This window comes from Doryrhamphus excisus, linkage group LG4 (genome assembly GCF_037039965.1).
Source record: "Doryrhamphus excisus strain RoL-2023G ecotype Guam linkage group LG4, RoL_Dexc_Guam_v1.1, whole genome shotgun sequence".
NCBI lineage: Eukaryota > Metazoa > Chordata > Actinopteri > Syngnathiformes > Syngnathidae > Doryrhamphus > Doryrhamphus excisus.
In genome coordinates this window covers 413,043-431,788 of record NC_136360.1, presented here as the reverse complement: position 1 = coordinate 431,788, position 18,746 = coordinate 413,043, and the positions used below count along the sequence as shown (strand labels likewise).

The 18,746-nt window shown below is 40.8% G+C and overlaps 1 protein-coding gene across 2 annotated transcripts in view; it reads right to left on the bottom strand.

Moving 5' to 3' along the window:
- The window catches only part of fcho1 (FCH and mu domain containing endocytic adaptor 1), a 40,746-nt gene that overhangs the window by 15,007 nt on the left and 6,993 nt on the right, over positions 1-18,746 (bottom strand). The window contains exons 2-10 of one of the 2 annotated variants that reach the window (XM_058072894.2): positions 16,036-16,089; positions 7,373-7,464; positions 3,759-3,833; positions 2,966-3,107; positions 2,707-2,859; positions 1,556-1,660; positions 790-888; positions 592-688; positions 309-423 (exon numbers count right to left, since the gene is read on the bottom strand). In XM_058072894.2, the coding sequence (XP_057928877.2) occupies positions 309-423; positions 592-688; positions 790-888; positions 1,556-1,660; positions 2,707-2,859; positions 2,966-3,107; positions 3,759-3,833; positions 7,373-7,464; positions 16,036-16,062 (905 nt within the window). In that variant the 5' untranslated portion in view covers positions 16,063-16,089. The remainder of the gene's footprint in view (positions 1-308; positions 424-591; positions 689-789; positions 889-1,555; positions 1,661-2,706; positions 2,860-2,965; positions 3,108-3,758; positions 3,834-7,372; positions 7,465-16,035; positions 16,090-18,746) is intronic. The other variant, XM_078789943.1, reaches the window with a different exon arrangement.

The following is an 18,746-nucleotide window of genomic DNA, read 5'->3' as shown; positions in this document are numbered from 1 at the left end:
ATAACTATTAACAGTTATTTAACTTTTAACATGAACATGAATCAAACGTAATCATTTTTTCTGGGTACATGATACCATACAGCATCCATATCAAACTTGCGCGGGCCGCACTAACATTAAACTTTCATATCAAGGCGGGGGCCTCAAACTTGTGGGCTACGGGACACATTTGGCCCTCGGGCCGCGTGTTTGAGACCACTGATTTACATTGTACATTCTCAAAACTATGAATGAACACACGTGGAATGAATATATCTAAATATGTTCTATGTAAACCTTTGGCCTGTATTGTTTTTGCATGAACTCACGCAGAGTCTGGCTCCTTGTCCCTCTTGCCCAGGCCAGGGATCCTGAAGGCTTTTGCTCGACTTTTCTTCCCGCCTTCGGGTGCGAGAGTCATGTACTCCTCAAACCCAATCAGAGCTGCAATACACAGAGAGGTGCATCTCAATAATAGTATAAACAGTAAGTACATCGCTTGAGTGGAGTCCACTCCAGAGGTGCTGAAACCGCTCACCTACTCCCTTATTGTATTTTTCCGGCTATTCTTGGAAGCGGAGGTTGTGTACATTTCTGAGTGATAAACATTACCTGGCCTCTCCTTGCCGGTGCCCTTTAGCTCTGCAAATTTCTGGATGAGATCATGAATGCCAATGTTTTCCACATTTTGCTTAAATTCCTCATGAACCTGGAGGAGAGCAGAAAAATGATTATTATTCTCTCGATAATCGCAAATGGCGCCAATAACAGACTTTGTGTTGGAGTCCACCATGGTGTGCGGGTACGTACCTGCCCGACCTGAACATGTGTGTCTTCTATGGAATGGGCGTAACCTTTTATCAGCTGTTTCATCTGCCGCAAGTGGCCCTCCTCTATTTCCTGAAATCGCTACATAAAACGGACAACAGTTGGAATCTGCTTCACTTGATCGACAATAACGCGGCCGTATTCCGGAAACTGTGCTGCTTCTTTTCGCCACTGACATTAGGATTAGTTTGAAACGTCACCAGTAGCAAGCGATATATCAAAAACATTCAATATAAAAAAAAATACAACCTTAAAAAAAAATGTATTATGGAAAGCAGGAAGTGAACAAATGTAACAGTTACTGATTGTAAAAGTACCAGATGGAGGGGTAGGATTTAATTAGCTTTGCTTCTTCCTACTCCTTTTGGACATGTGGAACTGGGAACTGATTATGGGATGCATTCAATTGTAATCTGATGCATGTTCAAATGAAATAAAAGCATTACCATTACCATTAAATGCCCATGTGTGATAGAAAAGGAAAACTAAAGCTGTTTCTTTCTTCTGAAATAAATGACCTATTAGAATAGATAATTACTAACAATGACTCCAGGCAATGACCTTGACAGTGTGTAAATGGTGATTAAAGTAATGAGAGCGCAGGATGTACAAGCAGATGAACCGTTTCCATTTTTGGGGTCTGATGAATCAGGATCAAGAGTACAATTACAGCCGAGTGCCAAAAAAGGGATGTCAGGTTGTTTAGGCTAATTAAAAAAACAACAACAACAAGAGAGTCAGCGCTAACCTGGGTGGATTCATTCATCTTCTGCTCAAACTCCACTCCCACTCGATTGTACTTCTCGATGCACAGTGCAAACGATTCTGCGGCTTTCTTGGACTTCAGCTCTGCCTAGTAGAGAGAAACGATCAATCAATCAATCAATCAATCAATCAGCCTTAAAGACTGACATGAGAAACTGGGACATAAACATTGGGGGATATTTTTATTGACAAATGAATATACAAAAAGCCTATTACCTAGTTTTTAAGTGCAAACAAAAAGATTGATGTTCATCATCTTTTGGGACTAGGACCGTAGATTAGGACTGAAACCAAAGTCATCAAGTACTAATAAAAACGTCTTTGAAGGACATGCTTAGCAGAGGTCAAAACCCTCAATGGATGGATGAATTTTTCCCAATAGAAATAATGTATTGTAAATTTTATGAATCCACTAAAGACACCCAGAAATATTAACACAAAACACCTTTTATAGAGAATAGTTATAGGTTTACGTGCATAAAACAAAGCAAAATACATATAAATTACAAATGGAGGTGATGGAACAGCCATGCTGTTTCATCCTAGTCTGTTACAAACAATACTTGAAAAGAGTGGATGGTTAAAGCCCTATACTTGCTCACCGGAACTTCATCAGCAGGTACAATCCTCATTACACACACTGGTCTGGCCTGGTTTTATGTCCACTTAAACCGTTCCCTCAGCAACCTGTGTTAACTAAGGAATAACTAATAACTAAGCTACCTTAGTACTATGATACAAGTTTTCTTGAACTCAGTAGCGTGTCTCAATTTGTTTATTTAAATTTCTGACAAACATTTTTTGCAGCCGTCCTAAATTTATGAAAAAGCAGTGATTTTGGGGGTTTTGGGACCCCCCCAAAAGGGGGAATACAATCGATTCCTCTAACACTCAGAAACGCACAATGCACTTGACTGTCTCATTTGATTATGCTGCAGTGCTTGAAAGGAGGAAGTCATGATTCTGTGTGTATTCTTTGAACAAATAAAAGTTCTACTTCTACTGTAAACAACAATCTCAATATAATCAAAGGCGTTTTTTTCAGCTTTATTTCACAACACTTAATATGAATTATTATTTTTTTTAAGTCACAGTTCTTTTTACAGGTGCCTTTAAGAATAAGAATGATCTTACTTTCTCCAGCTCTTTCTGTGGAGCTCCCTCCTTCCTGATACGCTCCAGCTCCAAACATTTGGTGTGGTAACCCTCTTTGGACTTCTGAAGGTGGCCACTCTGAACTTGCAGTGCCTGCACCGCCTCCAATGTGCCCACCATCTCTTCTTTTGTCTCCATAATGCACACACACACACACACACACACACACACACACAAAGTGTCAGCGTGAAAGATGGAACTTTAAGAGGTGAGGTAGTCCTCACAATGAGACACGTACCTTTCGGTGAATTTTGACCTGCTCGTCTCCGTACTTGTTGATGTCCCGGATGAGGTCGTTCATCTTTCTCATGAGTTCGAGATGGCAGAGAGCCAGTTTGTCAGAAGACACCCTGAACACATCCCACATTGGTGCAAAAGTCCTGGGAAAAAAACACAAGCATAAACAACTTTTAATATTACAAAATACCAGTGCTTTTGAGATATAGAGAGACTTTTATTCATAGATTTTTCCATGGCTATAACTAGTGTAGTATTGTACGACTTCTGTCAACGCTCCAGGGGTGTGGTCACATGACCTTTGAACACCGAATTGAAATGAGTCCATTTTTGAGTATAAGTGGCTGCTTGAGCCATGGAATTACATCCCTTTCCCGGACGTTCCTGAGTTGGCAACAACTAATATGTGGCCACGGTGACCTTGCACCTGACCTCCGCCATGAACGACCTAATTACATTACAATTTCCCAAAGGAACCGTAAAGGAAAACATGACAATAGACTGAACATTAATTCCTGAAATACTCAAAAATACTCAATGTAACAGGATGAATGAATGATTTCCTGTGCTGGAAGACGAAAGCAATATGATGCAATATGATGAAAAGACCTGGAACATAAGAAGCATTTTAAGAATGCTAAATAAGTGAATGAACATTTGGTGGTGCAGATGGTACTCATCCATATCTTATACGGAGGGAGCCATGTGACTATTTATAACAGACAATCACAAAGCTTCCGACAGTACACACTTAACTCTAACGCTTAACTCTGTGTTTACGTGCACTCACTCACCCCAGTGGGCTTCCATTACTGGCCATTTTAGCCAGTTTGCCCATGGATTTGGAGTACGTCTCCTCAATGGCAGCTCTGGAAAAGTGAACAAAAAAGATGAGAATATAATACATGGTGGTTCTTATTTTAAAAAGGAGTTAGCTGCGTATCAAGAGCCACGTCGGATCTACTCGGACCCCACACACCCCCCCAGCATGGACTGTTTTCTCGCCTGGCATCGGAGGGAGAAGGCTCTGCAGCATCCGCTGTAGAACAACCAGGTTTAGGGTGGAATTGAACTTGGGTCCTCGCGCTACGTGTTAACATAATTATTGAAATAAGTTACCATTATTTTTGACAGCTGTATTATTACCGTATTTTCTGGACTATAAGCTCCGGAGTATAAGTCACACAAGGCCAAAAATGCATAATTAGGTAGAAAAAAAAAACAATTTTAATTTAATTTATTTTATGACCAAAACAGACATTACGTCATCTTGGAAGGCAAGTTCTATGGATAAAAGAATAGAGAACAGGCTGAATAGGTGTAAGATATGCTAACATAATGCTACAGCTACATAAAAAATAAACAGAAAAGGTGTCCAGTGTTTATGTAACATAAAGTCGCTCTGGAGTATAAGTGGCAGGAACAGCCAACTTATTAAAAAAAAAAGTGCGACTTATAGTCCAGAAAATACGGTCATTTAACAATTCGACAAATCGATGGTGGAATCGAACTCAGGTCTCCTGCGCGCTAACCACTGGGCCCTGTTAATAAATGTTGACGTTAAAAATCAAAGCTCCGGCGTACTATTTGACAAGCCCTGATACAGACACATAAATACGCGCTGAACATGTTGCCTTACAGTAGAAGTATAGTATAAAAAGATACAGAAGACGGATATACTTCATCAGCACCGTTGGCGTCCTGTGGGATCCCACACTTTTCATTTCCTGACAGCTGATTTGTTGTCTGTCTCGGCAGATAAGTGAATTTCCCCTTGCGAGGAATGTGCACAGGCCCCTCTGAGTCAATGCCAGGATTATATCACATGCCTACAAACCTGCGTGCTGCAGCTTCACTTCCTCCCAGAAAGGTCATTATTGGACTCAATTTAATCACTCTTAATTGCTAATCGGAGTAGATCTAATATAAGGAAACATTTACTTCAGTAATACACTTAGTTATCACATACTACAGTATGAATTGGCCCTGTACCCTAGAAAGCGCCCATGAATGATACGGGAAAAGGCCCAAATGATACTGTGTCAAAGCCCAGGGCAGTGATACTGATAAAATATAGTTTAACCATGTCCAGTATCAGCCCCCGTAGCTGTCCACTCTGGTATCGTGCCCGTGAAACAACCAATCAGAGAACAGCACACAAGTGCAATTTTTGCAATTGTTGTGTTTACACTGTTTAGATATAATACATGTAATAAACTGAACATTTTCTGGAAACAAAATGGTCTTTTGATTCAATAGTACGTGATAATAAGCTCATCACATGGTTTGTCTGGTATCAGGCCCAGTATCATGCCCCCAAGTGTCAGTATCAGCCCGAGACCGAAGGTCTGATACCAGACAAACCATGTGATAACCTATGTATATTTATCACATACTACAGTATGAATTGTCCCTGTACCCTAGAAAGCGCCCATGAATGATACGGGAAAAGGCAGAAATGATACTGTGTCAAAGCCCAGGGCAGTGATACTGATAAAATATAGAGTTTAACCATGTCCAGTATCAGCCCCCGTAGCTGTCCACTCTGGTATCGTGCCCGTGAAACAACCAATCAGAGAACAGCTCACGAGTGCTTAGTGCCTAGTGCTTCTCCAGTCACGAAAAAACCCAAACTTGATTAATGGAACTTTAATTGTCAGACATTAATAAGATAAGACTGTTGATAAAATATTATTGTTGAAATATTTTTGCAATTGTTGTGTTTACACTGTTTAGATATAATACATGTAATAAACTGAACATTTTCTGGAAACAAAATGGTCTTTTGATTCAATAGTACGTGATAATAAGCTCATGATTCAATAGTACGTGATAATAAGATCATCGCATGGTTTGTCTGGTATCAGGCCAGGTATCATGCGACTGATACTGATAACCTATAAGTCCACCTATGGACCTATAAGTGGTGGACCGATGGACTCCACCACTTCCTCCATCAAAAGTAGCCTGGAACTTGTAAAGTAGCAGAGTAGTGAGGACAGAGGCTATGTTCACACTGCAGGTCAAGTCTGATTTTTTTTTTTTTTTTTGCTCATATGTGACCTGTATCGGATTATTTCATGTCAGTGTGAACAGTAGACTCCTGTTGCGCAAAATACTTGAAACTGCCACAAACGCGTTAAGCAGAGAATGCTGGTGATACTGAAATAACGATACCAGCTCTGTATATTGTTGTTGTATAATAGCTTGGCCATATTGTAAATCACACTGCTACCTCGATATACTTCAGTGTATATAATATAAAACATATCAACAAATGACTATGTTGTCTTGTATTCTTTATACCAGTGATTTTCAACCACTGTGCCGCGGCCCACTAGTGTACCTTGAGAAACCGTCAGGTGTGCCGTGAGGAATTATCCAATATCACTTTTTGTAGTTAACATTGATTAATCATCATTTGCAAATATTATGTCAATAGCCATGAATATATGGACCCAAATATTCCAATTGCATTTGGTATATTTGCTCAAACGGAAAGAATTGAACAGGGATGGAATATTCCTTTAACCAATCCGATTGAGGTATCTTGTACCCGCTAAAAAACGGAAATTTTTTCAGGGTGCGTTCTTCTTCGTGGTGTTTTTCTTCTTCTGTTGTTTATTGGCGGTTGGCAAGCAGCTTTCGTGTGCATTAGCGCCATCTGTGGAACAGAATCTAAACCCTTCTATACGCCATTCACAAGTCCAGTTTTATTAAAAAAGAAAATATATATCTATATAAAACATGTCCTGAGTTTAATTATAAAATATTAGCAAGATTGAATTTGATCTTTTCCTGGTTAAATTGATCCCGGGTGCGTTCTTTCAGCGCATGCTCAGATATGACGTAACACGCAGATCCAGACGTTCTTCACTTTTAAAAATGGAGGCCAGCAATCGGCATTGGACTGCTAAGCAAAGTTTGTTTTTGATTCAAACTAGATTGGAGATTGGAATATTCCTTTCCATGGATACCATTGTTTCCCGAAAGGTCATTGGGAAAGAGAAAAAGTGGTGATGTAAAAACATGGCTACTGTGGAGTGTCTGTGGTGTAAAGACTGGCATAGCAATGTAATATTGGTCCGTGTGGCAACACCTACCTTGTTCCTCCCATAGACTTATTGATGCACGTGTGAGGTCGTGGTGACATTTTGGAACATTTTTGGTTAGTGGTGATTTTTCCAATGTAAAAAACGTGCATTAGATGTCTGGAATCTGAACAAAGCATCTTAGCTGAAACAAAGATCATTGCACAACTTGATGACAGGGATGAAACGCAAAGGCGTTTGTTTACAATAGCAAAACATTTCACACAACGCCGGCAGAATCTCCTCTGTCGTTCCAAGTACACAAACGTGCAGAGATTCCCGTCACTTGCGTTTCCACAAATCCGCACAAACCTTACCTCTCACGGACAAACTCGGCGAGCTCCTTGGTCGCCAGCTGGCCGTGTTTCATGTTGTGGTAGAGCACGTCAAAGCCGCCATTCTTCTCCCCCTGCCAAGGCATAAATAACACAAATTTAGACACTCGCACTTACGTATTAACACCTTTCTGGAATACATATGAAGCTATAGGGATTCCAGGTTGATACATTTTGTCGATGACGTGGAATTTGATCAACCTAACAACCTAACGTTGCATCAAGCTTATCTAACGTCTAAATATCATCGATTTTTAATACTATTTTTTTACTTAATGGGCAGCATCACAAACTTCTTCCTCGCTCACCCCGTCCTCATCCTCCAGCCAGCAGCTTGGCCCCACCGCCCCGGTTTTAACCTCTTACATCTATCATTCATCAGCTCACATTAATTCATGGGCTTGTCTTTTCATTCGTCTTAATTGCGTTAATGAATGTACTGTGGAGTTAGGAAGCGTGCCATTTTTTTTTTTACTTGATGGAGTACAAAAAAAGTCGCACATCAACTATTATTATTGTTATTGTTGTTATTCTGGGACCTCCCACAAAGAAATAGAAAGACTACTGGAAGATATGATATGAAGTGTAACAAAACAACAAGGAGTCTAACAATAACGCTAATAAACATTGTGTGATTTCTTTAAAATGAAAGCATATTGCCCGGAATATGCTATTTGTGTGCGTGTGTGTGTAAACAAAAATCATCCCAGATAATTGTAATCTCGGGCGGTACGGTGGTCAAGTGGTTAGCGCGCAGACCTCACAGCTAGGAGACCAGGGTTCAATTCCACCCTCGGCCATCTCTGTGTGTGCAATGTTCTCCCCCGTGCATGCGTGGGTTTTCTCCGGGTACTCCGGTTTCCTCCCACATTCCAAAAACATGCTAGGTTAATTAGCGACTCCAAATTGTCCATAGGTATGAATGTGAGTGTGAATGGTTGTTTGTCTATATGTGCCCTGGGATTGGCTGGTGACCAGTCCAGGGTGTACCCCGCCTCTCTCGCCTGAAGGCAGCTGGGATAGGCTCCAGCACCCCCACAACAGTATCTCTCAGATACTGTGAACATCCAGCAGCAACACAACATTTTGGCATGACTACTATTTTGATGAAAAATATACTGAACCAGGGCTGCACAGCAGCCGGGTGGTTAGCACACAGGCTTCACAGCTAGGAAACCTGAGTTCAATTCCATCCTCGGCCATGTTCTCCCTGCGCATGCGTGGGTTTTTCTCCGGGTACTCCGGTTTCCTCCCACATTCCAAAAACATGCTAGGTTAATTAGCCACTCCAAATTGTCCATAGGTATGAATGTGAGTGTGAATGGTTGTTTGTCTATATGTGCCCTGGGATTGGCTGGCCACCAGTCCAGGGTGTACCCCGCCTCTCGCACAAAGACAGCTGGGATAGGCTCCAGCATCCCCCGCGACCCTCGTGAGGAAAAGCGGTAGAAAATGAATGAATAATCGGAATCTCAATTCTAAGCAAGAAAATCCTAATTCACATTTTTTTAGAGTATTATTATGTTTTGTTTTTTTTAACCTTTGGATATGCGTTTTCAGTCGCTATCACTTGGCTATATTTGCATGTCATCCATCCAACATAAATTAGGCGTTTGTTCATTTTATAACCTTCATCTTCATCAGAGCAACGGTTGGGAAGGGGTCTTACATTTGGATAGTCATCAGTCAATAAATAGTTTTTAACCTACAACCGTACCAAAAACGTATGATGCAGTTTTACCTTTTCATAAACTATCAGTGCTGTTTGAAAAAAAGCTATGTGCGACAATGCACAACATAGCCATGTACTGACAAGGTCAAATTATTGTGCGTTATGGTGCTTTTGGAATTACAGTATTGATCGTACAGACGTTGAAATGATCCTACCAATACGATATTGACCTACAGCAAATGTGCTTTAGTGCTGTAGCTTTCCCAAAGATCCCTGCCTCATATTTTCAGATGCATTTTTCAGACGGCTCAGGCAAGACAGCTGCTTCTCAGGTCCTAAAATATCCTGTCGAAGAACAGACCAATTCCCAGGTACCAGGGGAATGACTGGAATGGCAAGGAAGGCTTGACCACACACACACACACACACACACACACACACACATAAACTCGCACAAAACCTGCACTGAGACAGACATGCTGACTGGAGTTCTTAACCAAACAAAGAGCGAGCGGTTTTGGGAAGTCGGTGTGGGAAATCTGGAGCAGGTTTGTCACTTTGATGACTTGTCAGCTCATCTGGCCGAAGAACATTTTAAAGATTCTGGTTACTGGTTTTTAAATGTCTTCACGGACTTGCACCTTCTTATTTATCTGATCTGCTTTTACCATATCAACCCCCCCCCCCCGCGGACCCTGCGGTCCTCCGGCACTGGCCTTTTAACAATACCAAAACCCAGGACGAAAACCCACGGTGGAACACCTGTGGAACAGCCTGCCGGAGAGCCTCAGGACTGCGGAGACTCAAGCTTTTAACTAATATTTTTAAACTTTTCTTATGTTTTTATCTTTTTAGTCCTATTTTATGCTTTTACTTTTTAGCTTTTAACTCCAGTATTTCCTCAGGGGGTGGGTCCTCCACACTGGGGGCTGTGTCGGGTCCGCTCAGGGGGTGCCAACTGGGGGTTCCTCCCTTTAATGTGGGGGTCCGCCCGTCCGTCGGAGTCGGGGGGGCCCGGGTGCTGGTCCCCCGATGGCACATGTGGACGGCCCCAAAGGTGGCGTTTCCTTGATCCTCAGTGCCATGCCATGTCTACTCGCTACTGTGTGTGTGTGTGTGTGTGTGTGTGTGTGGGTGTGTATGTGTGTGTCTAGTATGGAGGGTGGAGGGAGGGGCTTTCTTAGTATTTGTTTTTCCTTTTAATTGTGGTAATTGTTTTTAATTCTGTAAAGCACTTTGTGTTGCATGTCTTTGCTGGAAAAGTGCTATACAAATAAAGTTGATTTGAACCGCTCAATCGTTTTCACTGTATACCCATGCTCAGTTATGTATTTAAAAAGTACATTTCTATAATCATTATTGTGAAGTTCTTTTGGACTTTAGCCTGCCAGAGCTTGAAAAGGCAGTGAAAATCGCAGAAGATGCTTTATCAAATCAACTCAAACTGACTTTTTTTTTTTTTTTTAATTGTACAGCTAAATAGTTTGAAAATAGTACAATTAGGCACACTGTAGTCCTGTCTGTGAGACACAAGGGAAAGGAGAAAGAGGGTTCTCTGTCAATGGCTCCCATAAGAATTTGCCCCTTTCCTACAGTTGGCAAGGCATCTGCTGGTGCAACCCGACCCGCGCTACGGATACTCTAGGTGAGCTAGCCCTCAAACGTTAGCAACACGCATACCCCGGAGCACCTGTTCTCTGTTGCCGACGGTCTACAGTCAGTCATTTGTTTTGAAAATAATGGAATACATTTTATCCATCCATCCTTTTACGAGGGTCGCGGGGGTATATTGGAGCCTATGCCAGCTGACTTCGGTGGAATACATATTATACTAGTATATATATACTAAATAGCTGAAAAAGCAGAAACATGAGCGCTTCCTTCTGTGAGCAACAAAGTACAAATATGGAAAGGGAAATGTAGCCAAATATTTACTCAAGGTGTTCCTGCATTGGTCTTAACAATGGCAGCTCCTTAATTTTAAGTTGTATGTTTCACAACTTAAAATTGTCAGACATTACGGTTTTTACAGTGTATATAAATAAATAGATATGGTAAATAAAGTATTTAGGGGTTAATCTATGTTGCAAAGTAAACAGTAACATTCCTTCCATAATGACAGTCGGCTTCTTCTTTGCCGCTTTTGCTAATGCTAAATCTTTATTAAATCTTTATTTATATCTTTATTTATTAAAATGAAAGCTCAGGTCACATCCGCTTGTGTGGGCTCCTACAGCTGGTCCATGTGCAAAACAACGCAACGGAGGGCAACCTGAGCGCAGCATCTGACACCATAGCTCAGGACCTTAAACGGTTTATCTCTCTCTCGGTGCCCCACATGGTTCCGTTTTAGGTCCCCTCTTTTTCATTCAGTATATTCAGTATATTCTCACCCTTAGCCATGGTCTTCAGGACCACTGTTTTGCTTGTGACGTTCCGCTTACTCTCAAAGGTTTCTTCCCGTCCAACCAGCCTACCCTAGCCAGCTGGATTATTTAACTAAAATTAATTTCTGAAACGAAAAAATGAAAATTTCCTTCAGATGTTTACGCTTTCCATTCAAGGCTTCACTGGTACCACTTCCTATAACTCCAAAAACTAAAGCAGTTGCACGCAGCACACATCATATGAGGACTGAAAACCCACAGACTGCCTTCTTCAAGTGCCACAATGATGAAAAATCCTTCAGGCTGATTTATGCAAACCCCCCCTCTTTCCCTGACCTCTGACCGATCTCTTATTCAGCAATTAAACTGACCATTTTGGTTACGCACCAGGGAGCATCATTACCATGACAATGATGGAACTGTCAGAAAAAGAAGAGAGAAATGAAGGGGCTCTATGTGGATGTGTAAAAATCTCCACGGGGGAAACTTTCACATGAAGACTGTGAAATGTGAGACATTTTACTCAGATCGGGTCAAGGGAGACTGTAAATAGCTACAAAGAATGTATTTAAAAAACATTTAAACCACTGTTAAATGCGTCAGTATCACTGATTTTCTTCATCGCTGTGTAGTCACTTATGTCAAAGTAACTGAGGCATTAGTGTGGAACCTCGGTTGGCGTGTTTTTCATTTTAGCGTCAGGATTTGGCCTTGGTTTGTGTGCATTCTCTGGTTAGCGCACAATATGGCTTGCATCGTCTCATGTTATTACGTGCATAAAACAGTGACGCATGGAAAACACAAACAATGACGAATGAAAGGGATGAATGAACATTTACATCCGCTTTTAGTACTGAACGTTTGCATACATTGAGACAAGGGTAATTGAATTTACTAATATGAATCATAATAAATGATGTATACTTGGTTTGGTTTTGAAAAACAGTTGCATTTGACATTCACAGTACATACAGTATAAGACAGAGGTCTCAAACACGCGGCCCGCAGGACACTAGTTTGAGGCCCCCGCCTTGATATGAAAGTTTAATGTTAGTGCGGCCCGCGCAAGTTTGATATGGATGCTGTATGGTATCATGTACCCAGAAAATATTATTACGTTTGATTCATGTTCATGTTAAAGGTTAAATAACTGTTAATAGTTATCCTCCATATCCGTGTGGAAGTGGTACGTTTTTGGCTTTTTAAGTTTAAAGGAAATAACTTGAAGGCTACCGTTTAGGTGGCTAGCTCTCTAGTTTGCGAGTTAGCATGTGTCTCAAGACCCTGCAGTTGCGCAATATGTTGTAAATAAAAAGAGTATAAATGTGACTATAGTCGTGTTTTGTCATGTCTACAGGGCTCTAATAATGCTTTGTTCAATTTAATCTGAAAAAAATAATTTGTCTACCCACCAACTATATGTGGTTTCTTAAGTTTTTATTATTTGCTGTTTTATTATTATTATATTTATTTATTACTGATTGATTTTCTTTATTCTTGATTTGTTTATTTATTTTTCATCTTGTTTTGCGCAGAATAAAAAAAATTAAGATTTGAGAACAGTGTAATGTTTTATCAGAGCTTTTATTGTAGAAAATCGGAACCAAAGCACTGAAAAAGTTTGTATATTTTTCTGTTTTTAATAAATGCGTTGGGGTTTTTTTGGAAAACCTGATGCGGCCCAGCCTTGCCCAGACCGAATACAATTCTCAGCTGACATTTTTCATCTATGCACTCCCGCCTATGTGTGTGTGTGTGTGTGTGTGAGTGAATATTATGCATCCCTAGAGCTTTGCCCCTGTCAATGCTCTCAGTTGTAATTAATTGAGGGAATCTTCTATGATACCAATTACCAGGGAATTAAACTTCTGATTAACCAATAGGGGTAGGGCGGTACAAGTATATGTAATCTCATTTTTCAGTACATTATGGTAAAAAAAAAAAACAACAACAAGAATTACATAATGGCGATAACTTGTGATAGTAAAATCCATTCATTTTCTATACTGCTTAGGTACCACACAAGGGCCCACACCTATGGGCAATTGCGAGTCTCCGATTAAGCTAGCATGCATAGATTTGGAATGTGGGCAGAAGCTTGAGTACCCCGAGAGAAGCCACGCACACAAATGTGAAAATATGTAACTCCACCCAGAGGTGTTGACTTTGGGATATTTGGCAAAATATGCCTTAAATATCATATTGGGGACGGTCTAATGCACAGAAAGTGCAGCAACACAAAGTCCCACAAAACCCATCCATCCATCCATCCATCCATCCATCCATCCATCCAGCTGAATGACCAGTCAGCATGGCCAGGGGAGTTTCGCTGATCACACAAATGTTTCCTGCTAACAAGACAGTTTTCAGAATGGATCGCCTCACAGCAGAGGGTGTCAATAACATCAACATAATTAGGTAGCAACATCAGCATGGTGACGCCGAAAATCATTGAATGCGGAGGTCAAAAATATTGTCAAGAATGGAGCATTGTGTCTCGCAATACGCAACCGAGTCTGTGATTAACGGTCAGCTCATCCATTCCATGCTATGATGATTTATCGCTAGTTTCATTGTAGCTAATTTTGCTGATCGTCCCACTCCAACGTGGACACAAATACAGTAAGGATTATATTGATGTGTGGTGGCGCTTAATCCAGTTTGCCCCGGATAGATCTCAAGGACTAATGGCGGAAAAACAAGGTCAGAGAAAGAGGTAGGAGAAGAGAAAGCAAGGAAAGGAAAGTGTATCCTCCTAGCGAACCAAAATACACACTAAATGAAAGTGAAAAATATAATTTAGCAAGGAAGCTAAAACCCAACAACAGCAAAAATGGGGGGGAAAAAATCAGCAATGTTTGAAGATCTGCAAGCGTCTCACATCTCATCATCGCATCAGAGGTACGATTGGAAGGTTTATAGTGCCCGAGGAAGAGGACAGCTAGCTCAAGCTAAGGGGCTAATTTGCCTCAAGACAAAAGTGACACCGAGCGACAACAAAAAAAAAAGAGAGGGAGACTGACAAAGTGTGTGATGAAGGAATTATGAGGCTGTTCAATTCTGACACTAAAGAGGACGACTTTAGTGGTTTTAGCTCCCAGGAGACAGACTAGTGTTTAGCTAGCCATATTACACACACTGTTCAGTGCTGTTTGAAAAAAAAGCATGTATTTTTATCATTATCATTATCCGACCAGGGTTCAATTCCACCCTTGGCCATCTCTGTGTGGAGTTTGCATGTTCTCCCCGTGCATGCATGGGTTTTCTCCGGGTACTCCGGTTTCCTCCCACATTCCAAAAACATGCTAGGTTAATTAGCCACTCCAAATTGCCCATAGGTATGAATGAGTGTGAATGGTTGTTTGTCTATATGTGCCCTGTGATTGGCTGGCAACCAGTCCAGGGTGTATCCCACCTAGGCTCCAGCACCCCCCACGACCCCCATGAAGATAAGTGGTAGAAAATGAATGAATAATGATTATCATTATCAAATTTAGTACTCATTCATTCATTTTCTACCGCGTCTTCCTCACAAGGGTCGCGGGGGGTGCTGCAGCCTATCCCAGCTGACTTTGGGCGAGAGGCGGGGTACACCCTGGACTGGTGGCCAGCCAATCACAGGGCACATATAGACAAACAACCATTCACACTCACATTCATACCTATGGACAATTTGGAGTGGCTAATTAACCTAGCATGTTTTTGGAATGTGGGAGGAAACCGGAGTACCCGGAGAAAACCCACGCATGCACGGGGAGAACATGCAAACTCCACACAGAGATGGCCGAGTGTGGAATTGAACCCTGGTCTCCTAGCTGTGAGGTCTGCACGCTACATTTAGTACTGCTTATGCATATTTAGTAGTCTTCAAGTCACTTACATTCACGCTCACCAACTTTTATTTTATCTTTGCAGCTGAGCCTCATACTATACTATATATCATGGGTCTCAAACTCGCGGCCCGTGGGCCAAATGCGGCCCGCAGGATGCTAGTTTGAGGCCCCCGCCTTTAATATGAAAGTTTAATGTTAGTGCGGCCCACAAGAGTTTGATATGGATGCTGTATGGTTTCATGTACCCAGAAATAACAGCTTAAAGCTGCGTGCACACTGGACACAAATGACACGGGATAGTCTGTGTCCAAAAGTCCAGGGCCGCGTTATGTGTATCGTATATATAATGCTACTGTTTTAGCAAAGTTTCTAAGAGTCTGACGGCAGCCAAGTGGAGAAAGTAGGGCACACAACTGAAATAGATGTCGCAGGTGCATTGGGACAGAAAATTATGTAGAGATGTCATCTAACTGCTGACTAACTCGCTGAGGGACGAGGAGGGTGTTGAGGGGAAGAAGACAGAGAGAATAGAGTCCATGTACCACCATTTCACACATCTGGGTGAAATTGCCAATAAGATTAGTAATTATGATCTGTTGAAAAACAAATTGTCAAACACAATTTTTTTTTTTTTAACTCTCTCAATTATAACACTTACTGTAATCGTAGATTGTGTTGCGGTTGTATTACAGTGAGCACAAATCACTCATATCTCTGCGTAAAACATTACCATCATCATACAGACTTCCTTACCCAGAAGTTGTTCTGAAAGAAAGCCATCGTCACTCAGCATGCACTCACAGCGTTCTGTGGAAGAAACAGAAAGGAGGTAAAGGTAATGGTAATGGTTTTATTTCATTTGAACATGCATCAGATTACAATTGAATGCATCACATAATCAGTTCACAGTTCCACATGTCCAAAAGGAGTAGGAAGAAGCAAAGCTTATTAAATTCTACCCCTCCATCTGGTACTTTTACAATCACTAACTGTTACATTTGTTCACTTCCTGCTTTCATAATACAGTTTAAGGGTTTTTTTTGTTGTTTTTTTAATAATGTACCTCGTACCGAAGTACTGGGTGATATGAGCATCCAATGCCATAATGGGTACCATAGTGCGTGTCAATATAGTGATATATATAGCACATCATGACTGGTTCAAGACTCTTCATCCTTGTATTTAGCAAACATCAACTGCTTGTATTGTTTCTTGAATTGGCTCATCGTTGTGCATTGTTTGATTTCCTTACTCAATCCATTCCATAGTTTGATTCCACATACTGAAATGCTATGGCTAGCATAACGTAGTCCTAGCATAGAAGTGTTTCAAATGTACTTCTTCCCTGAGATCATATTTCTCCTCTCTTGTAGAGAAGTATTGGATGACATTTTTAGCTAATTGGTTGTTTTTAGCCTTATGCATTATTTTAGCTGTTTGAAGATGAACTATATCAGCAAGTTGAAGTATTTGTGATTTTAGAAATAAGGAGTTAGTATGTTCTCTGTAGGCGGCATTATGAATTATCCTTACTGACCTTTTTTGCAGTACATTTAGCGAGTAAGGTAGAACTGCATTAGAGAGAACAGTAGCCTATTCTTTATCACGCCATCCCTTCTTAAAATTGTTTGTGTCATGTTTTAATTTGTTGAGAGATTTGCCCTCGTACGATTGAATGAGACGAGAACAAGGTTTAGGATTGAATTGTCTTTATGGAAACGCAAGCGAGACACATTCAGTGTAGGAAGGGTACTCCTGGGGAATGACAGATATGAAAAGACTTCAAAAGAAAAGCTCAGAGGATGAGGGGGTGGGGGTGGGGGGGGGGGGGGGGGGGGGGCAAAGGAAGGAGGTCGACTGGGGGGGGACGGCGAATGACAGTTAGGAAAGATACGGATTAAAATGACAGATACAGAAACGAGGGGTGTCACGAGATCTCACGTCATGGGATATTGTGAGATAAACAAAATTTCTCATCCAGAAAAAATAAAAATTAAAATGAAATTCATAATTTTGCCGGCCTCTATTTTCTGGCATGTGTCTGACATGGGTGTCTGTTTTCCTTGTCTCTCGCCTCCAAACAGGCATTTGGAAAAGCAGTACTGTGTACCACTAACACATCATGAAACTACACAATCACAATAACATGAGTTATATATACAGTGGGTTGTAAAGTATTCATACCCATGAGCAACACAAACACTCAACTTTTAAGCAATAAGGCTTTCGCTACGTTATGATGTGTAATTTATCTTTAAGACACTGTGACCAACACACTCTGACAGTAAAAGGAGTGTACAAAACCATGAATCTGAATTTGTTTATTCACATCTATTCATTTTCCATAGTCCTTAGCTGCAACAAGCAAAAGGCACTGTTTTCTGGCTTCAAAAACATAACTCATAACTGTTAAATAACTGATAAATTGTGTGGAAATATGGGCTAATAACTATAAAAGCAATCTTCACTCGCTAAATGTACTGCAAAAAAGGTCAGTAAGGATAATTCATAATGCTGCCTACAGAGAACATACTAACTCCTTATTTCTAAAATCACAAATACTTCAACTTGCTGATATAGTTAATCTTCAAACAGCTAAAATAATGCATAAGGCTAAAAATAACCAATTAGCTAAAAATGTCATCCAATACTTCTCTACAAGAGAGGAGAAATATGATCTCAGGGAAGAAGTACATTTGAAACACTTCTATGCTAGGACTATGTTATGCTAGCCATAGCATTTCAGTATGTGGAATCAAACTATGGAATGGATTGAGTAAGGAAATCAAACAATGCACAACGATGAGCCAATTCAAGAAACAATACAAGCAGTTGATGTTTGCTAAATACAAGGATGAAGAGTCTTGAACCAGTCATGATGTGCTATATATATATCACTATATTGACACGCACTATGGTACCCATTATATTACCTCGTACTTCGGTACAAGGTACATTATTAAAAACAAAACAAAACAAAACAAAAAAAAACCTTAAACTGTATTATGGAAAGCAGGAAGTGAACAAATGTAACAGTGATTGTAAAAGTACCAGATGGAGGGGTAGGATATAATAAGCTTTGCTTCTTCCTACTCCTTTTGGACATGTGGAACTGTGAACTGATTATGTGATGCATTCAATTGTAATCTGATGCATGTTCAAATGAAATAAAACCATTACCATTACCATTAACCGCAGCCAAAATTACCACTTCATTCATTTTCCCCATCATGGATTCAGGTAGACTATTAAGTGGGAATTGATCCCTGGCAAACTGCAAGAAATTTTTCAAGTGAACCACGACACTACCAATGGCTCCAGAGTCATGATGGTAAAAAAAGCGGTTCTAGCTAAATGGTCATATCAGCAAACAAGCTGTGGGTCAGTCAGACAGACGGATATAGCGAGCTAACTTATCAGCAGAGACACCGCGACCCCTCCGTCTGCTCATTTGAGTCCAGCCA